The 20049-nt window shown below is 57.5% G+C and overlaps 1 protein-coding gene across 4 annotated transcripts in view; it reads left to right on the forward strand.

The window, feature by feature from the left end:
* Positions 1 to 20049, forward strand: part of TRPM2 (transient receptor potential cation channel subfamily M member 2) — a 133099-nt gene that overhangs the window by 84100 nt on the left and 28950 nt on the right. For 2 of the 4 annotated variants that reach the window (XM_034948164.3, XM_024927014.4), the window contains 4 exons: positions 2 to 159; positions 992 to 1068; positions 1341 to 1442; positions 9213 to 9299. In XM_034948164.3, the coding sequence (XP_034804055.3) occupies positions 2 to 159; positions 992 to 1068; positions 1341 to 1442; positions 9213 to 9299 (424 nt within the window). Of the gene's footprint in view, position 1; positions 160 to 525; positions 814 to 991; positions 1069 to 1340; positions 1443 to 8491; positions 8900 to 9212; positions 9300 to 20049 lie in introns of those variants that run through there. The other 2 variants (XM_063601262.1, XM_063601263.1) reach the window with 2 other exon arrangements.

Below are 20049 nucleotides of genomic sequence, written 5' to 3' on the forward strand. Positions count from 1 at the left end.
GCCTCCCAGAAGGCCGTGGAGGAGCCGGATGCTGAGCCGGGAGGCAGGAAGAAGACGGAGGAGCCGGGCGACAGCTACCACGTGAATGCCCGGCACCTCCTCTACCCCAACTGCCCTGTCACACGCTTCCCCGTGCCCAACGAGAAGGTGCCCTGGGAGGTGAGTGCCTGCCCAAGCCCAACCAGGCGGAGTGGCCGGGCCCCTGGGGAGGGGAGGGCGACCCTGTCCCCATCCATCTGGTATGAATCCTGGCTCCCAGCCACTGCAGCCACAGGGGGACCTGTGCGTCTGGCAGCCCCTGTTTGACATTTGAGGAAACCGAGGCACAGAGAAGTCAAGTCACAGGGGCCTCACAGCTGGAGGTGGTGGAGGGGCCTGAGGGGGGCACACTGATCCCCACAGAGCTCGAGGCTTAGGCTCCTCCCATGACCATCCCGGGGCCCAGGCCCCTGGCCCCATTCCCCCAGGTCATGCCCTGGTCCTAGACCCCACCCACCCCAGTGAATGGCTCTGGCCCCTTTCCAGGTGCCAGGCATGGAAGAGAGACAGAGACACAGAGACAGAGAGATGGCTAATGGCCCCTGGGAGACCCCCGCCCTCCTGGTGCAGGGCTTCTCTCTGGCCTATCCAGAACATTCCAGGCTGCTGCTTCCGCTGCCTCCCCTCGGTCTCTACCACATAGAATCCTCCTTGCCTCTAGGGTCCAGCTTTGCCCCCTGCCCCACTCTGGGAAGACCCCCAAGGCCCCCAAGTCACGGCCACCTGCCCTTCAGCTGGCCCCAGGGTGGGGGTCCCTGATCCCAGCCCCCGGCCCTGCCCAGCCCCCAGCTCTGCCTGGCACCCGGCTCTGCCCAGCTTGGAGCTTCTGCCCTGCATGTTGGGATGTTGGGGTCGGGTTCAGACCCAGCTGAGCAGCCCTTTCACCCTGGTGCCTGGCCCAGCTTTGCAGTGGGGGTAAAAATCTGAGGGAAAACTCCCTGTTTTGCGACAGATGGAGTTCCTGATCTATGACCCACCCTTTTACACGGCAGAGAGGAAGGACGCGGCCGCCATGGACCCCGTGGGAGAGTGAGTATGAGCCGCTGTCCGTGCTCTCAGCTGGCCCCAAACCCAGGGCCTCCTAGGGGCTCCCTTGAGAATCCCAGTCAGAGCCCAGCCCGGGGAGGTCCAGGTGAGCAGGAGGGGCCCGTGGGGGCCTGAAGGGGCCCAGCTCCTACTGTTGTGTACACCCAGCCTGCAGCTACTCGGCTGGGCCCTTGGTGGGGGGTGAACCCTCTGCCTGTCTGCTCTGTCCCACCTGCAACACGGGGACACAGACACGCCTTCTCCTCTGCTCCCAGCACCCTGGAGCCGCTGTTCACGATCCAGTACAACGTGGTGGATGGCCTGAGGGACCGCCGGAGCTTCCACGGGCCGTACACAGTGCAGGCCGGGTTGCCCCTGTGAGTGTGCCCCCTGCGGGCCCCACCCCGTCAGCCTTTGGGGTTTGCCTGGGGGGCAGGTTTCCTCTCTGGGCAAAGGAAGCATTTTTCTCATAAAACAAAACCAAAAAAAGCACGTGAGCCACCGAAAGGAAGAAAACATCAACTCACTGCATCTCCGTAGCACCCAGGACTGGGCTTGGGGGCGTGGGACTTGCCCCCTGGCCTCGGGCAGGCCCTGCCCCATGGTCCCTGCCGTAATCTGGGGACGTGGATTTGTCTGTGTACGTGGGGACGGCTGTGCTGGGAGAGGACGATGCCTCAGAGGATGGGCAGGGGCTGTGCGGCAGGGAGGGGACACGGAGATGGGCACTGGCAGGCTCACCTGGCCGGGAAGGTGGCCTCGCCTGGCATCCTGTTCCCCACAGGATTGGCGCTGCACCCATCACACAGGTGAGGAAACCCAAAATAAAGGTGTCAAGTGCCCCGTGAGCGCCTACAAGTGCCCTGGAAGGAAGGAGCCTGGGGGTCTTGGACCCTGCCATGAGGAGGAGGTGGAGGAGGGGCCACCAGAACCTGGGACTGGGGGGTTGCCGGGATGTGGGGCATGAACCATGGAGCAGAGGAACCAAAGGGTCTGAAGGACGGGGGGACTGCGTGGCAGGCCTTTGCAGAATGCTCTGGAACAGGGTGTGGGCTCCTCTGCCTGGAGCCAGAGGTCGAGTAAGGAGGTGGTAGGAGGCGATGGGGCCTGAGAGCAGAGGTCCTGGCCAGGTGGCTGCAGCTGCAGGCGGCCCGCTCTGGTGTTGGGGGTATGTGGGACGGGCAAGGGTGGGTGTTTAGGGAGGTGCATCTGGTGGCTGTGGGAAGCTGACGAGGAGAGCAGCAGGTGCCTGGCATGGGCAACAAGGCGTGAGCACCTGCTCTCACGGGTGGCTGCCACACAGGCAGGTGTGTCAGGACTTGGCAGGACATGGTGGCCATGCGGGCTTTAGTAGTGCAGAAGACACTTTCTATATGCACCATGCTTCTGTTGTGGACTTACGAATCATATTTTCATTATATTTCCTTAGGTGCGTTCTCTTTCTATGAAATTATAAAGACACACCTTCCTATATTCATTTGATACATTTTAAAATTAATTTTTTTCACTGAGACTTTAACACAGCTGAAGGCTGATTGTATAAGATGTGAGGAGGGGCCTGATTTATTTTGTGAATTCACAGAGAAAGTGAGCTGCCTGACTTCATTTCCTGCTAAGATCTGGCCCCTCCCCTGAGGTGTGGCTCCTCCCTGAGGTGTGGCTCCTCCCCTTAGGTGTGGCTTCTCCCTGAGGTGTGGCTCCTCCCCTTAGGTGTGGCTCCTCCCCTTAGGTCTGGCCCCTCCCCTGATGTGTGGCTCCTCCCTGAGGTGTGGCTCCTCCCCTGAGGTGTGGCTCCTCCCTGAGGTGTGGCTCCTCCCTGAGGTGTGACTCCTCCCCTTAGGTGTGGCTCCTCCCTGAGGTGTGACTCCTCCCCTTAGGTGTGGCTCCTCCCCTTAGGTCTGGCCCCTCCCCTGAGGTGTGGCTCCTCCCTGAGGTGTGGCTCCTCCCCTTAGGTGTGGCTCCTCCCTGAGGTGTGGCTCCTCCCCTGAGGTGTGGCTCCTCCCTGAGGTGTGGCTCCTTCCCTGAGGTCTGGCTCCTCCCTGAGGTGTGGCTCCTCCCCTTACGTCTGGCTCCTCCCCTGAGGTGTGGCTCCTCTTTCAAAGCTCTGTATGCCTCTGTCCCAGTCATCTCATAGCAGATCATGCCACTATTTGCCACAGCGTTGCAGTAATCCTGACTCTGGGATAGCATGTCTTTAAACCTGCCTTTTCTAGTCTTGAGCCTTTAGCTTTTTTGTGAGTTTAAAAGCCAGTTTTTCTAGCTCCATGACAAATCCATTGATAAGAATTGTATTAAATTTATAGAAAAATTTGAGACAATGGACACTTTTATGATAATGAGTCTTCTATGACTGTATTTGTCAACATTTATTTATGTCTTCTCTTTGTCCTTCCCTAAAGTTGTATAATTTTGTTCATAAAGATCTTACATTTTTAAATAATAATTATTCCTCAGGTATTTGATAACTTTTGTTATTTGGGGTAATTATAACATTTTTTTCTTTTTCTTTTCTTTTTTTTTTTTTTTGAGATGGAATTTCACTTTTGTTGCCCAGGCTGGAGTGCAATGGGGTGATCTTGGCTCACTACAACCTCTGCCTCCTGGGTTCAAGCAATTCTCCTGCCTCAGCCTCCTGAGTAGTTGGAATTACAGGCATCCACCACCATGCCCAGCTAATTTTGTATTTTTAGTAGAGATGGGGTTTCACCATGTTGGCCAGGCTGGTCTTGAATTCCTGACCTCAGGTGATCCACTCGGCTCAGCCTCCCAGAGTGCTGGGATTACAGACATGAGCCACCATGCCTGGTGTATAAAATTTTTTTATATTTTCAATTTTTAAAAAAATATATAGGGGCATTATTAATTTTGTTTGCTGACTTTGTATCTAACAACTTTATTAAACCTTCTCGTTAATTATATAAATGTGTTTGTAGATTTTCTATGTAAATAATATATATTCTGCAAATAACAATATTGTCTTTCTCCTTACAATAATCATGCCTCATTCCTTTTTCTTGCCTTATTGTGCTGGGTAAATTCTTCAGTGTAATTTAGAATATTGGTAATATTAACAGGCTTCCTTGTTTCTGACTTAATGGAAATGCTATCAACGTTTCACCATTAAGTATGGTATTTACTGAAGAAATTTATAAATACCTTTTATCGGATTAGGAATGTTTCTATCTAGTCCCAATTTGTCAGGAGCTGAATGCTACTAAATGGTTTTTCTGCCATTGATTGAGTTAGTTATAAGATGCTTCCCCTTTAGCCAATTAGTGTGTGAATTATTTTTATAGCTCCTTTAGTGTTGAGCCATCCTTGCATTCCTGGAATAAACTCTTCTGTTATATTTAGCGTACTGCTGGAGTTAATTTACTAACATTTTACTTAAGATTTTAAAAAATCTGTGTTCAAAAGTGAAATTTGCCTATAATTTATATTTCTTGTACTGTCTTACTTTGGTTTTGGTATGAGGTTATACCAGTCTCAACGAATGAGCTGGTCAGCTTTCCTTCTTTTCTCTTCTTTACAAAGAAGAGAATTTTTGTATGAGGTGGAGATAATTATTTGTTTCTTAAAGTCTGATAATACTTAGCTATATAACTGTTAGCTCTAACATATTTTGAGCAAGTGGATTTCTAACTACTTTATCTTCCATAATGATTTTTCGAATCTTATTTCCTGTTTCTTCTTGGGTCCTTTTTAGTAATTGTAAATTTTCTGGAAAATGATAATTTCATCTAACTTTTGAAATGTATTGTGTCACAGATGTCCATAATATTCTCTTATGATTTAAAAAATCTCTAATATAAATATATAGTAATTTCTCTTTTGAGCATTGATATTTATTATGTATTTCTCTTCTTTTTTTTTTTTGATTATTCTTGCCAGTGGCTTAATTTTATAATCTTTTCAAAAAACTAACTTTTGGATTTGTTGATTATCTTAATTTTTCGATCTCATCCATTTTTGCTTTTATTGTTATCTTTCCTTCCTTTCTACTTCTTATGGATTTGCTCTTGATTTGTGTGTTAGAGCTCATTTTTATTCAACTTTCCTGGTTTTCTAATAAGGGTACCTAAGACTGTAAATTCTCTCTAAGACCTGGTAGGCTGTATCCCTTAAATTTTGATGTGTAGGGATTTTATTTTTTACTTTATGAATTTCATTATAATCTTCATTTTACACTTTTGTTTTGCTCTTTTTTTTTTCTTTTTGTGGAGAATGAGGTCTTGCTCTATTGCCCAGGCAGATCTTAAGCTCCTGGGCTCAAGCTATCCTCCTGCCTCTGCCTCCTCAAGTGCTGGGATTACAGATGTGAGCCACCACGCCCAGCATAATCTTCGTTTGATTGTTTAGTGATGTACTTTTAGCTTTTTTTATCTTGAGATGGAGTCTTGCTCTGTACCCCAGGATGGAGTGCAGTGGTGCGATCTTGGCTCACTGCAACCTCCGCCTACTGGGTCCCAGTTCAAGCAATTCTCCTACCTCAGCCTCCCAAGTCACTGGAATTACAGGCACGCACCACCATGCCAGCTAATTCCTTTTGTATTTTTAGTAGAGATGGGGTTTCACCATGATGGTCAGCCTGGTCTTGAACTCCTGACCGCGTGATCCGCCCGCCTTGGCCTCCCAATGTGCTAGGATTACGGGCGTGAGCCACTATGCCTGGTCATGTACTTATAGTTTTTAAGCCATTCTTTGTTATCACTTTCTAGTTTTATTGCATTTTTGTTGGAGTGGGATTGGCAACACGCTGATTCTTGAAATTGAAATGTCCTCCGTGGCCCGTCTCTACCCTGGGTTGTTGCAGCTGCTTGGCTGTAACCCTAAACTAACACCTAACCCTAACCTTAACCCTAACCCTAATCCTAACCCCTAACCTTAACCCTAACCCTCTTGGCCCATTCACAACAGCAGCCTGTGTGAGCTTGTCTGACTCAAGTCACTCACACACTCAGATGCCCTTTCTGGTATAGGAGTGACTGTCCCCATGTCTGTCTGGGGCCAGCCCCCTCACTGTATTAGTTTTCTATGGCTGTTGTAACTAAGTACCACAAACTGGGGGGCTTAACAGAAATGGATTATCTCACAGTTCTGAGGGCCAGGAGTCTGAAATCAAGGACCACACTCCCTCTGAGGGCTTGAGGGGATACCTCTTCCTTCCTCTCCAGCTCCTGGTGTTCCTGGCAGCCCTTCGTGTTCCTTGGCTTGTGATCTCTGCCTCCCTAGCCACATGGCCTCTCCCTGCATGTGTCTGTGTCTCTTCTGTTCTTAGGATTATAAATCGTACTGGGTTTAGGGCCAACCCTATTCCAGTGTAGCTTCATCTTAACTAATTACACCTGCAGACACTATTTCTGAACAAGGCCAGATTCTGAGGTTCTGGGAAGGACATACATTTGTGGGCATTGTTCACCCCAGTGCATCTTTGTGCTAGACCCATCTCCCATTGCCTTTCAAGGACCTCATCCCGGGAATGTCCTGCTCCTCCTGCACCCGGGTCCTCCTGCCCTCTTGCATTGCTCCTGCCAACATAAACTAAATAAGCCCCTGCCCGCAAGTCTCTTCCTCTTTCGAATCCACTCCACTTGGGCTTGGCTTGCCCCCTCTTTCTGAGATGGATTGAGGTCAGGTCAGCAAAGATTCTGCCTTGTTCAACCCATAGGCCAGCTCTCCACCCCTCAACCCACCTGCATTTCTGGAGCTGAGTGGATGAGTGAATGAACATGTGATTGCTGCAGCCAGACTGTCGCTGTTTTTGCGCTTTGGGGTTGTGTGCATAGGTTTATGGACGGGCCTATGCCTTGATGTCGTGATGGAACTACCGGGCACGTGGCAGGGAGATGAGGGGTTGAGAACCATATGGACGAGATCATGACCGGGGGATCAGAGATCAGGGCACAGTGAGAGCAGCTGAAGACTCAGGTGTGGGGTGGGGGCTGCGGTGGGAGGAGGGCAGCATGGTGGTCTGAAGCCCCTGCTGCCCGGCCCGCTCAGGCTGACTGAGAAGCAAGGGTGCAGAGTGTTTGTTTCCCTCCTGGCAGAAGCGAGCGTGCATGTGGTAGGAGCTGGCAGGCCCCTGACCTCCCTCCTGGCTCTGCCACTGGCCGACTAGGGATGGGGACAGTGAGATGACAGCAGGGCCCTGGGGCCCAGAGCTTCCTGTGGGGGTGGACTCATGCCAGGCAGAGCGTGTGGCCTCGTCTGTGAGCTTCTTGACCAATGCACTGCACTCAGCATGAACAGCAGTTACAGGGAGACGAGGCAGCCTTGCTCCCAGCAGCACGACCTCTGCCTTCCTCTCCTTCTGGAGCTCAGTGCAGCTCTGCCCAGTGCCGAATTTGTCTGTGGCCTTGGTTCTGGGTTCTGCCCGCTCAGTGGCGTGAGTGCAGGAAGGAGAATGGTGGCTGGCAAGGGCGGGGTGGACGGGAGTGAGAGACGGGCTTGGGGTTGAGGGGAGGCAGCAGTGGCCCTTGCAGGAACCCTGACTGAGCCCCGGCCTTCGAGCTGAGGTCCCCAAGCCTTGCTGCATGTGTTGCCAGCTCTGTAGCTGGGTGGGGCCGGGGCTTTGGTTTCTGAGCAGCTTCTGGGGAGGCTGCCTGGGCCCCACCATGCAAGGCCCCCCCGGCCACAGAGGAGACCGCAGAGTGAGCTGGGAGGGCTGTCTGAGAGGCCTGGCCAGGTGGGCCCTACACACTGGGCATGTTCTGGTGTGGACTCTGATCGCTGTGGGCTCAGGCAGGTCTGTGCAGAGGTGTGACGAGAGCTGGGACCCCTGACAGCTGGGCAGGAACAGGGTGGCTGCTGAGGGGTAACAGAGAGGAGGGGCTGGGTGGAGGCAGGGAGGCCAGCTGGAGGCTGCCACGCCAGGCAGGGTCAGGGACGGTAGCGCAGGCCTGGCTGGTGGCCGCCGGTGCTAGAGGTGGTCAGCTGTCCTGGGGCAGCAACAGTCAGCTGTCCTGGGGCAGCCACGCACGGCCGCGCAGACTCAGGAGGATGGAGTCTAGGCTGTGTGGAGAGGAGGCCATGAGGGGTGGGTCAGAGGCTGCAGCTCTGATGGGGTCTGGAGGTCAGAGTGGAATGGTGGAGGAACGATACCACTGTCCCCACTGTGGCATGGATGGTGGTGGGGACTGTGGTGGGGACGCTGGCAGGGATGGTGACGGAGACTGTGGCGAGGACTGTGGCAGGGACGCTGGCAGGGATGGTGACGGGGACTGTGGCAGGGACAGTGGCGGGGACGCTGGCAGGGATGGTGACGGGGACTGTGGCAGGGACAGTGGCGGGGACGCTGGCAGGGATGGTGACGGAGACTGTGGCGAGGACTGTGGCAGGGACGCTGGCAGGGATGGTGACGGGGACTGTGGCAGGGACAGTGGCGGGGACACTGGTGTTGGGAACGCTGGTGGCGGGGATGGTGGCGGGGACGGTGGCAGGGATGCTGTCGGGGACTATGGCGGGGATGCTGCTGGGGACCTTCTGTAGACGTGGATGCCGCCCCCACCGCACGATAGCGGCGGTGCATTTCTTCCTTCTGTTTTAGTGGCACATTCACAGGAAATCGCCCGTTTCTAGAACTTGCTGTTTCATATAGGACCTGGTGGTGTCAGGGAGACCAGCCTGGCCCCATGGGAAGCGTCTGTGGCTCCTGCTGCCCGTGGTTAGCACACTCTGCTGGGGGTCTGTGTGGCCTATCATCTGTGGCCACACGGACGCAGGGCCTCTGGGTGTCTGGCCTGGTTCCCACGCTGCCCCTCGGAAGGCTGCCAGGATGGAGGCCATGCTCTCGCGTGCTGGGGCCTTTGGATGCAAAGTGCTGCCCGAGCAGTCGGCAAGTTCCACGCTCCGTGGGGAGAAGGTGGCCACTTTAGCCCCTCGCTGGCCTGCAGTGGCCGGACTTCTGCTCCCAGGGAGACCCTTCCCCCACCAGGTGACCCCAAGTTAACCCAGAGCCTTGGTCTCACTCCTGGGGTCCCAAAGGGATCCTACTCCCTAGGCCAGAGCAGGTCTCTAAAGAAGCCTGCATGCTGTCCCGCTGTGCGCCGGCTCCTGACGCCCGCTGTCCCCTCTCAGTCGCCCTCCCTGCCCTGTCCTGCTCCCCCATTTGGTGGACGATGGACTGAGTCAACCCCTCTGCATCCCAGGAACCCCATGGGCCGCACAGGACTGCGTGGGCGCGGGAGCCTCAGCTGCTTCGGACCCAACCACACGCTGTACCCCATGGTCACGCGGTGAGTTCATGTGTGCCGGGCACCAGCACCTCAGCAAGGCGGTCACCCCACCTTCACAAGGGGCGGCTGCCATTGCCCAGTGCTCAGGGGCCGGGAGGGCGGCTTTGGTGCTTGGCACTTGGTGCCTATTGGGGGATGCGGGGGGCGTCTATGGATAAACGTGAATACGCCCGAAACGGGGCAGGAATATCAATGCTGCCCATCCTGGAGGAAGATCCCAGGACCCGTCCCCTCTCCCGGGGCTGCCTTCACTTTCCTACCGGTCCCTGCCCATTAGAGGGCACCCTCCACCGGGACACAGCCCAACACTCACCCCTAAGTCGCACTCCTCCACTCCCATCCACGGGGACACAGCCCCACACTGACCCCTCAGACTCACTCTCCACACCTATCCACGGGGACACAGTCCCACACTCACCCCTCAGACCCACACTCCACACCCATCCACGGGGACACAGCCCCACACTCACCCCTGAGTCTCACTCCTCCACTCCCATCAACGGGGACACAGTCCCACACTCACCCCTCAGACTCACTCTCCACTCTTATCCACGGGGAAACAGCCCCACACTCACCCCTCAGACTCACTCTCCACTCCTATCCACAGGGACACAGCCCCACACTCACCCCTCAGACCCACTGTCCACACCCACACACAGGGACACAGCCCCACACACACACCTCAGACTCACTCTCCACACCCACACACAGGGACACAGCCCCACACTCTCTCCTCAGACGCACTCTCCACTGTTATCCACGGGGACACAGTCCCACACGCACCTCTCAGACTCACTCCCTACTCCCATCCACAGGGACACAGCCCCACACTCACCCCTCAGACTCACTCCTCCACACCCATCCACAGGGACACAGACCCACACTCACCCCTCAGACTCACTCTCCATACCCATCCACGGGGACACAGCCTCAAACTCACCCCTAAGAATCACTCCTCCACACCCATCCACAGGGATACAGCCCCACATTCACCCCTCAGACCCACTCTCCACACCCATCCACAGGGACACAGCCCCACACTCACCCCTCAGACTCACTCCGCCACACCCATCCACAGGGACACAGCCCCACACTCACCCCTCAGACTCACTCTCCACACCCATCCACGGGGACACAGTCCCACACTCACCCCCTCAGATTCACTCTCCACACCTATCCACAGGGACACAGCCCCACACACACGCCTCAGACCCACTCTCCACTCCTGTCCATGGGGACACAGCCCCACACTCACCCCTCAGACTCACTCTCCACTCCTATCCACAGGGACACAGCCCCACACTCACCCCTCAGAATCACTCTCCACACCCATCCACAGGGACACAGCCCCACACTCACCCCTCAGACTCACTCTCCACTCCTATTCACGGGGACAAGGTCCCACACTCACCCCCTCAGACTCACTCTCCACACCTATCCACAGGGACACAGCCCCACACTCACCCCTCAGACTCACTCTCCACACCCATCCACAGGGACACACACTCACCCCTCAGACTCACTCTCCACACCCATCCACAGGGACACAGCCCCACACTCACCCCTCAGACCCACTCTCCGCACCCATCCACAGGGACACAGCCCCACACTCACCCCTCAGACCCACTCTCCACACACATCCACAGGGACACAGCCCCACACTCACCCCTCAGACTCACTCTCCACTCCTATCCACGGGGACACAGTCCCACACTCACCCGTCAGACTCACTCTCCACTCCTATCCACGGGGACACAGCCCAACACTCACCCCTCAGACTCACTCTCCACTCCTATCCACGGGGACACAGTCCCACACTCACCCACTCAGACTCACTCTCCACACCTATCCACAGGGACACAGCCTCACACTCACCCCTCAAACCCAGTCTCCACACCCATCCACGGGGACACAGCCCCACACTCACCCCTCAGACCCACTGTCCACACCCATCCACAGGGACACAGCCCCACACTCACCCCTCAGACCCACTCTCCACGCCCACCAAGAGGGACAGAGCCCCACACTCACCCCTCAGACTCGCTCTCCACACCTATCCACAGGGACACAGCCCCACACGCACCCCTCAGACCAACTCTCCACACCCATCCACGGGGACACAGCCCCACACTCACCCCTCAGACTCACTCTCCACACCCATCCATGGGGACACAGTCCCACACTCACCCCCTCAGACTCACTCTCCACACTTATCCACAGGGACACAGCCCCACACTCACCCTTCAGACCCACTCTCCACACCCATCCACAGGAACACAGCCCAACACTCACTCCTCAGACCCACTCTCCACACCCATCCACAGGGACACAGCCCCACACTCACCCTTCAGACCCACTCTCCACACCCATCCACAGGGACACAGCCCCACAGTCACCCCTCAGACCCACTCTCCACGCCCATCCACAGGGACACAGCCCCACACTCACCCCTCAGACTCACTCCTCCACACCCATCCGCAGGGACACAGCCCCACACTCACCCCTCAGACTCACTCTCCACACCCATCCACAGGGACACACACTCACCCCTCAGAATCACTTTCCACTCCTATCCACGGGGACAGAGCCCCACACTCACCCCTCAGGCTAACTCTCCACTCCTATCCACGGGGACACAGCCCCACACTCACCCCTCAGACCCACTCTCCACACCCATCGACAGGGACACAGCCCCACACTCACCCCTCAGACCCACTCTCCACACCCATCCACAGGGACACAGCCCCACATTCACACACTCTCCACACACATCCACGGGGACACAGTCCCACACTCACCCCCTCAGACTCACTCTCCACAACTATCCACGGGAACACAGCCCCACACTGACCCCTCAGACTCACTCTCCACTCCTATCCATGGGAACACAGCCCCACACTCACCCCTGAGACACGCTCTCCACACCCATCCACAGGGACACAGCCCCACACTCACCCCTCAGACCCACTCTACACACCCATCCACAGGGACACACACTCACCCCTCAGACTCACTCTCCACACCCATGCACAGGGACACACACTCACCCCTCAGATCCACTCTCCACACCCATCCACGGGGACACAGCCCCACACTCACCCTCAGACCCACTCTCCACGCCCACCAACAGGGACACAGCCCCACACTCACCCCTCAGACTCACTCCTCCACACCCATCCACGGGGACACAGCCCCACACTCACCCCTCAGACTCGCTCTCCACACCTATCCACAGGGACACAGCCCCACACGCACCCCTCAGACCAACTCTCCACACCCATCCACGGGGACACAGCCCCACACTCACCCCTCAGACCCACTCTCCACACCCATCCACAGGGACACACACTCACCCCTCAGAATCACTTTCCACTCCTATCCACGGGGACAGAGCCCCACACTCACCCCTCAGGCTAACTCTCCACTCCTATCCACGGGGACACAGCCCCACACTCACCCCTCAGACGCACTCTCCACACCCATCGACAGGGACACAGCCCCACACTCACCCCTTCAGACCCACTCTCCACACCCATCCACATGGACACAGCCCCACATTCACACACTCTCCACACCCATCCACGGGGACACAGTCCCACACTCACCCCCTCAGACTCACTCTCCACACCTATCCACGGGAACACAGCCCCACACTCACCCCTCAGACTCACTCTCCACTCCTATCCATGGGAACACAGCCGCACACTCACCCCTGAGACACGCTCTCCACACCCATCCACAGGGACACAGCCCCACACTCACCCCTCAGATCCACTCTCCACACCCATCCACGGGGACACAGCCCCACACTCACCCCTCAGACTCACTCTCCACACCCATCCACAGGGACACACACTCACCCCTCAGACTCACTCTCCACACCCATCCACAGGGACACACACTCACCCCTCAGATCCACTCTCCACACCCATCCACGGGGACACAGCCCCACACTCACCCCTCAGACTCACTCTCCACTCCTATCCACGGGGACAGAGTCCCACACTCACCCCTAAGACTCACTCTCCACTCCTATCCACGGGGACACAGCCCAACACTCACCCCTCAGACTCACTCTCCACTCCTATCCACGGGGACACAGTCCCACACTCACCCACTCAGACTCACTCTCCACACCTATCCACAGGGACACAGCCTCACACTCACCCCTCAGACCCACTCTCCACACCCATCGACAGGGACACAGCCCCACACTCACCACTCAGACCCACTCTCCACACCCATCCACAGGGACACAGCCCCACATTCACACACTCTCCACACACATCCACGGGGACACAGTCCCACACTCACCCCCTCAGACTCACTCTCCACACCTATCCACGGGAACACAGCCCCACACTCACCCCTCAGACTCACTCTCCACTCCTATCCATGGGAACACAGCCCCACACTCACCCATCAGACACGCTCTCCACACCCATCCACAGGGACACAGCCCCACACTCACCCCTCAGATCCACTCTCCACACCCATCCACGGGGACACAGCCCCACACTCACCCCTCAGACCCACTCTCCACACCCATCCACAGGGATACAGCCCCACACTCGCCCCTCAGACCCACTCTCCACACCCATCCACAGGGACACAGCCCCACAGTCACCCCTCAGACCCACTCTCCACACCCATCCACAGGGACACAGCCCCACACTCACCCCTCAGACCCAGTCCTCCACACCATCCACAGGGACACACACTCAACCCTCAGACACACTCTCCACACACATCCACGGGGACACAGCCCCACACTCACCCCTCAGACTCACCCTCCACACCCATCCACAGGGACACACACTCAACCCTCAGACTCACTCTCCACACACATCCACAGGGACACACACTCAACCCTCAGAATCACTCTCCACTCCTATCCACGGGGACAGAGCCCCACACTCACCCCTCAGGCTCACTCTCCACTCCTATCCACGGGGACACAGCCCCACACTCACCCCTCAGACCCACTCTCCACACTCATCCACAGGGAAACAGCCCCACACTCACCCATCAGACCCACTCTCCACACCCATCCACAGGGACACAGTCCCACACTCACCCACTCTCCACACCCATCCACGGGGACACAGTCCCACACTCACCCCCTCAGACTCACTCTCCACACCTATCCACGGGAACAGAGCCCCACACTCACCCCTCCGACTCACTCTCCACTCCTATCCATGGGAACACAGCCCCACACTCACTCCTGAGACACGCTCTCCACACCCATCCACAGGGACACAGCCCCACACTCACCCCTCACACTCACTCTCCACACCCATCCACGGGGACACAGCCCCACACTCACCCCTCAGACCGACTCTCCACACCCATTCACAGGGACACAGCCCCACACTCACCCCTCAGACTCACTCTCCACTCCTATCCACAGGGACACAGTCCCACACTCACCCCCTCAGATTCACTCTCCACACCTATCCACAGGGACACAGCCCCACACTCACCCCTCAGACCCACTCTCCACACCCATCCACAGGGACACAGCACCACACTCACCCTTCAGACCCACTCTCCAGACACATCCACAGGGACACAGCCCCACACTCACCCCTCAGACTCACTCTCCACTCCTATCCACGGGGACACACTCCCACACTAAACCCTCAGACTCACTATCCACTCCTATCCACGGGGACACAGCCCCACACTCACCCCTCAGACTCACTCTCCACTCCTGTCCACGGGGACACAGCCCCACACTCACCCCTCAGACCCACTCTGCACACCCATCCACGGGGACACAGCCCCACACTCACCCCTCAGACCCACTCTCCACTCCCACCAACAGTGACAAAGCCCCACACACACCCCTGAGACCCACTCCTCCACACCCATCCACAGGGACACAGCCGCACACTCACCCCTCAGACTCACTGCTCCACACCGGTCCACGGGGACACAGCCCCACACTCACCCTTCAGACCCACTCTCCACACCGATCCATGGGGACACAGCCCCACACTCACCCCTCAGACTCACTGTCCACAGCCATCCACAGGGACACAGCCGCACACTCACCCCTCAGACTCACTCTCCACACACATCCACAGGGACACAGCCCCACACTCACCCCTCAGATCCACTCTCCACACCCATCCACCGGGACACAGCCCCACACTCACCCCTCAGACTCACTCTCCACACCCATCCACAGGGACACACACTCACCCCTCAGAATCACTCTCCACTCCTATCCACGGGGACACAGCCCCACACTCACCCCTCAGACTCACTCTCCACTCCTGTCCACGGGGACACAGCCCCACACTCACCCCTCAGACCCACTCTGCACACCCATCCACGGGGACACAGCCCCACACTCACCCCTCAGACTCACTCTCCACACCCATCCACGGGGACACAGTCCCACACTCACCCCTCAGACTCACTCTCCACACCCATCCACGGGGACACAGTCCGACACTCACCCCCTCAGACTCACGCTCCACACCTATCCACGGGGACACAGCCCCACACTCACCCCTCAGACTCATTCTCCACTCCTATCCATGGGGACAGAGCCCCACACTCACCCCTCAGACTCATTCTCCACACCCATCCCCAGGGACACACACTCACCGCTGAGACTCACTCTCCACACCCATCCACAGGGACACAGCCCCACACTCCCCCCTCAGATCCACTCTCCACACCCATCCACGGGGACACAGCCCCACACTCACCCCTCAGACTCACTCTTCACACCCATCCACAGGGACACACACTCACCCCTCAGAATCACTCTCCACTCCTATCCACGGGGACACAGCCCCACACTCACCCCTCAGCCTCACTCTCCACTCCTATCCACGGGGACACAGCCCCACACTCACCCCTCATACCCACTCTCCACACCCATCCACAGGGACACAGCCCCACACTCACACACTCTCCACACCCATCCACGGGGACACAGTCCCACACTCACCCCCTCAGACTCACTGTCCACACCTATGCACAGGGACACAGCCCCACACTCACCCCTCAGACCCACTCTCCACACCCATCCACGGGGACACAGCCCCACACTCACCCCTCAGACCCAGTCCTCCACACCCATCCACAGGGACACAGCCCCACACTCACCCCTCAGACTCACCCTCCACACCCATCCACAGGGACACACACTCAACCCTCAGACTCACTCTCCACACACATCCACAGGGACACACACTCAACCCTCAGAATCACTCTCCACTCCTATCCACGGGGACACAGCCCCACACTCACCCCTCAGGCTCACTCTCCACTCCTATCCACGGGGACACAGCCCCACACTCACCCCTCAGACCCACTCTCCACACCCATCCACAGGGAAACAGCCCCACACTCACCCATCAGACCCACTCTCCACACCCATCCACAGGGACACAGTACCACACTCACCCACTCTCCACACCCATCCACGGGGACACAGTCCCACACTCACCCCCTCAGACTCACTTTCCACACCTATCCACGGGAACACAGCCCCACACTCACCCCTCCGACTCACTCTCCACTCCTATCCATGGGAACACAGCCCCACACTCACCCCTCAGACACGCTCTCCACACCCATCCACAGGGACACACACTCACATCTCAGACTCACTCTCCACACCCATCCACAGGGACACACACTCACCCCTCAGACTCACTCTCCACACCCATCCACGGGGACACAGCCCCGCACTCACCCGTCAGACTCACTCTCCACACCTATCCACATGGACACAGCCCCACACGCACCCCTCAGACTCACTCTCCACACCCATCCACAGGGACACAGCCCCACACTCACCCCTCAGACCGACTCTCCACACCCATCCACAGGGACAGAGCCCCACACTCACCCCTCAGACCCACTCTCCACACCCATCCACAGGGACACAGCCCCACATTCACCCACTCTCCACACCCATCCACGGGGACACAGTCTCACACTCACCCCCTCAGACTCACTCTCCACACCTATCCACGGGAAGACAGCCCCACATTCACCCCTAAGACTCACTCTCCACTCATATCCATGGTGACACAGCCCGAAACTCACCCCTCAGACACGCTCTCCACACCCATCCACAGGGACACACACTCACCCCCCAGACGCACTCTCCACTCCTATCCACGGAGACACAGCCGCACACTCACCCCTCAGAACCACTCTCCACACCTATCCACAGGGACACAGCCCCACACTCACCCACTCTCCACACCCACCCACGGGGACACAGTCCCACACTCACCCCCTCAGACTCACTCTCCACCCCTTTCCACAGGGACACAGCCCCACACTCATCGGTCAGACTCACTCTCCACACCCATCCACAGGGACACAGCCCCACACTCACCCCTCACACCCACTCTCAACACACATCCACAGGGACACAGCCCCACACTCACCCCTCAGACCCACTCTACACACCCATCCACAGGGACACAGCCCCACACTCACACCTCAGAGTCACTCTCCACACCTATCCACAGGGACACAGACCAATACTCACCCCTCAGACTCACTCTCCACTCCTATCCACGGGGACACAGTCCCACACTCACACCTCAGACTCACTCTCCACTCCTATCCACGGGGACACAGCCACACACTCACCCCTCAGACTCACTCTCCACTCCTACCCACGGGGACACAGTCCCACACTCATCCGCTCAGACTCACTATCCACACCTATCCACAGGGACACAGCCCCACACTCACCCCTCCGACTCACTCTCCACACCCATCCACAGGGACACACAATCACCCCTCAGACTCACTCTCCACACCCATCCACAGGGACACAGCCCCACACTCACCCCTCAGACTCACTCTCCACACCTATCCACATGGACACAGCCCCACACGCACCCCTCAGACTCACTCTCCACACCAATCCACAGGGACACAGCCCCACACTCACCCCTCAGACCCACTCTCCACACCCATCCACAGGGACACGGACCCACACTCACCCTTCAGACCCAATCTCCACACCCATCCACAGGGACACAGCTCCACACTCACCCCTCAGACTCACTCCTCCACACCCATCCACAGGGACACAGCCCCACACTCACCCCTCAGACTCACTCTCCACTCCTATCCACGGGGACACAGTCCCACACTCACCCCTCAGACTCACTCTCCACTCCTTTCCACGCGGACACAGCCCCACACTCACCCCTCAGACTCACTCTCCACTCCTATCCACGGGGACACACTCACACACTCATCCGCTCAGACTCACTCTCCACACCTATCCACAGGACACAGCCCCACACTCACCCCTCAGACTCACTCTCCACACCCATCCACAGGGACACACACTCACCCCTCAGAATCACTCTCCACTCCTATCCACGGGGACACAGCCCCACACTCACCCCTGATCCTCACTCTCCACTCCTATCCACGGGGACACAGCCCCACACTCACCCCTCAGACCCAGTCCCCCACACCCATCCACAGGGACACAGCCCCACACTCACCCCTCAGACTCACTCTGCACACCCATCCACGGGGACACAGCCCCACACTCACCCCTCAGACTCACCCTCCACACCCATCCACAGGGACACACACTCAACCCTCAGACTCACTCTCCACACACATCCACAGGGACACACACTCAACCCTCAGAATCACTCTCCACTCCTATCCACGGGGACACAGCCCCACACTCACCCCTCAGGCTCACTCTCCACTCCTATCCACGGGGACACAGCCCCACACTCACCCCTCAGACCCACTCTCCACACCCATCCACAGGGACACAGCCCCACACTCACACACTCTCCACACCCATCCACGGGGACACTGTCCCACACTCACCCCCTCAGACTCACTGTCCACACCTATGCACAGGGACACAGCCCCACACTCACCCCTCAGACCCACTCTCCACACCCATCCACGGGGACACAGCCCCACACTCACCCCTCAGACTCACCCTCCACACCCATCCACAGGGACACACACTCAACCCTCAGACTCACTCTCCACACACATCCACAGGGACACACACTCAACCCTCAGAATCACTCTCCACTCCTATCCACGGGGACACAGCCCCACACTCACCCCTCAGGCTCACTCTGCACTCCTATCCACGGGGACACAGCCCCACACTCACCCCTCAGACCCACTCTCCACACCCATCCACAGGGAAACAGCCCCACACTCACCCATCAGACCCACTCTCCACACCCATCCACAGGGACACAGTACCACACTCACCCACTCTCCACACCCATCCACGGGGACACAGTCCCACACTCACCCCCTCAGACTCACTCTCCACACCTATCCACGGGAACACAGCCCCACACTCACCCCCTCAGACTCACTCTCCACACCTATCCCCAGGGACACAGCCCCTCACTCACCCCTCAGAACCACTCTCCACACCCATCCACAGGGACACAGCCCCACGCTGACCCCTCAGACCCACTCTCCACACCCATCCACAGGGACACAGCCCCACACTCACCCCTCAGACCCACTCTCCACACCCATCCTCAGGGACAGAGCCCCACACTGACCCCTCAGACCCACTTTCCACACCCATCCACAGGGACACAGCCCCACACTGACCCCTCAGACCCACTCTCCACACCCATCCACAGGGACACAGCCCCACACTCACCCCTCAGACCCACTCTCCACACCCATCCACAGGGACACAGCCCCACACTCACCCCTCAGACCCACTCTCCACACCCATCCACAG

This window comes from Pan paniscus, chromosome 22 (genome assembly GCF_029289425.2).
Source record: "Pan paniscus chromosome 22, NHGRI_mPanPan1-v2.0_pri, whole genome shotgun sequence".
In the NCBI taxonomy this organism is placed as follows: Eukaryota; Metazoa; Chordata; class Mammalia; order Primates; family Hominidae; genus Pan; species Pan paniscus.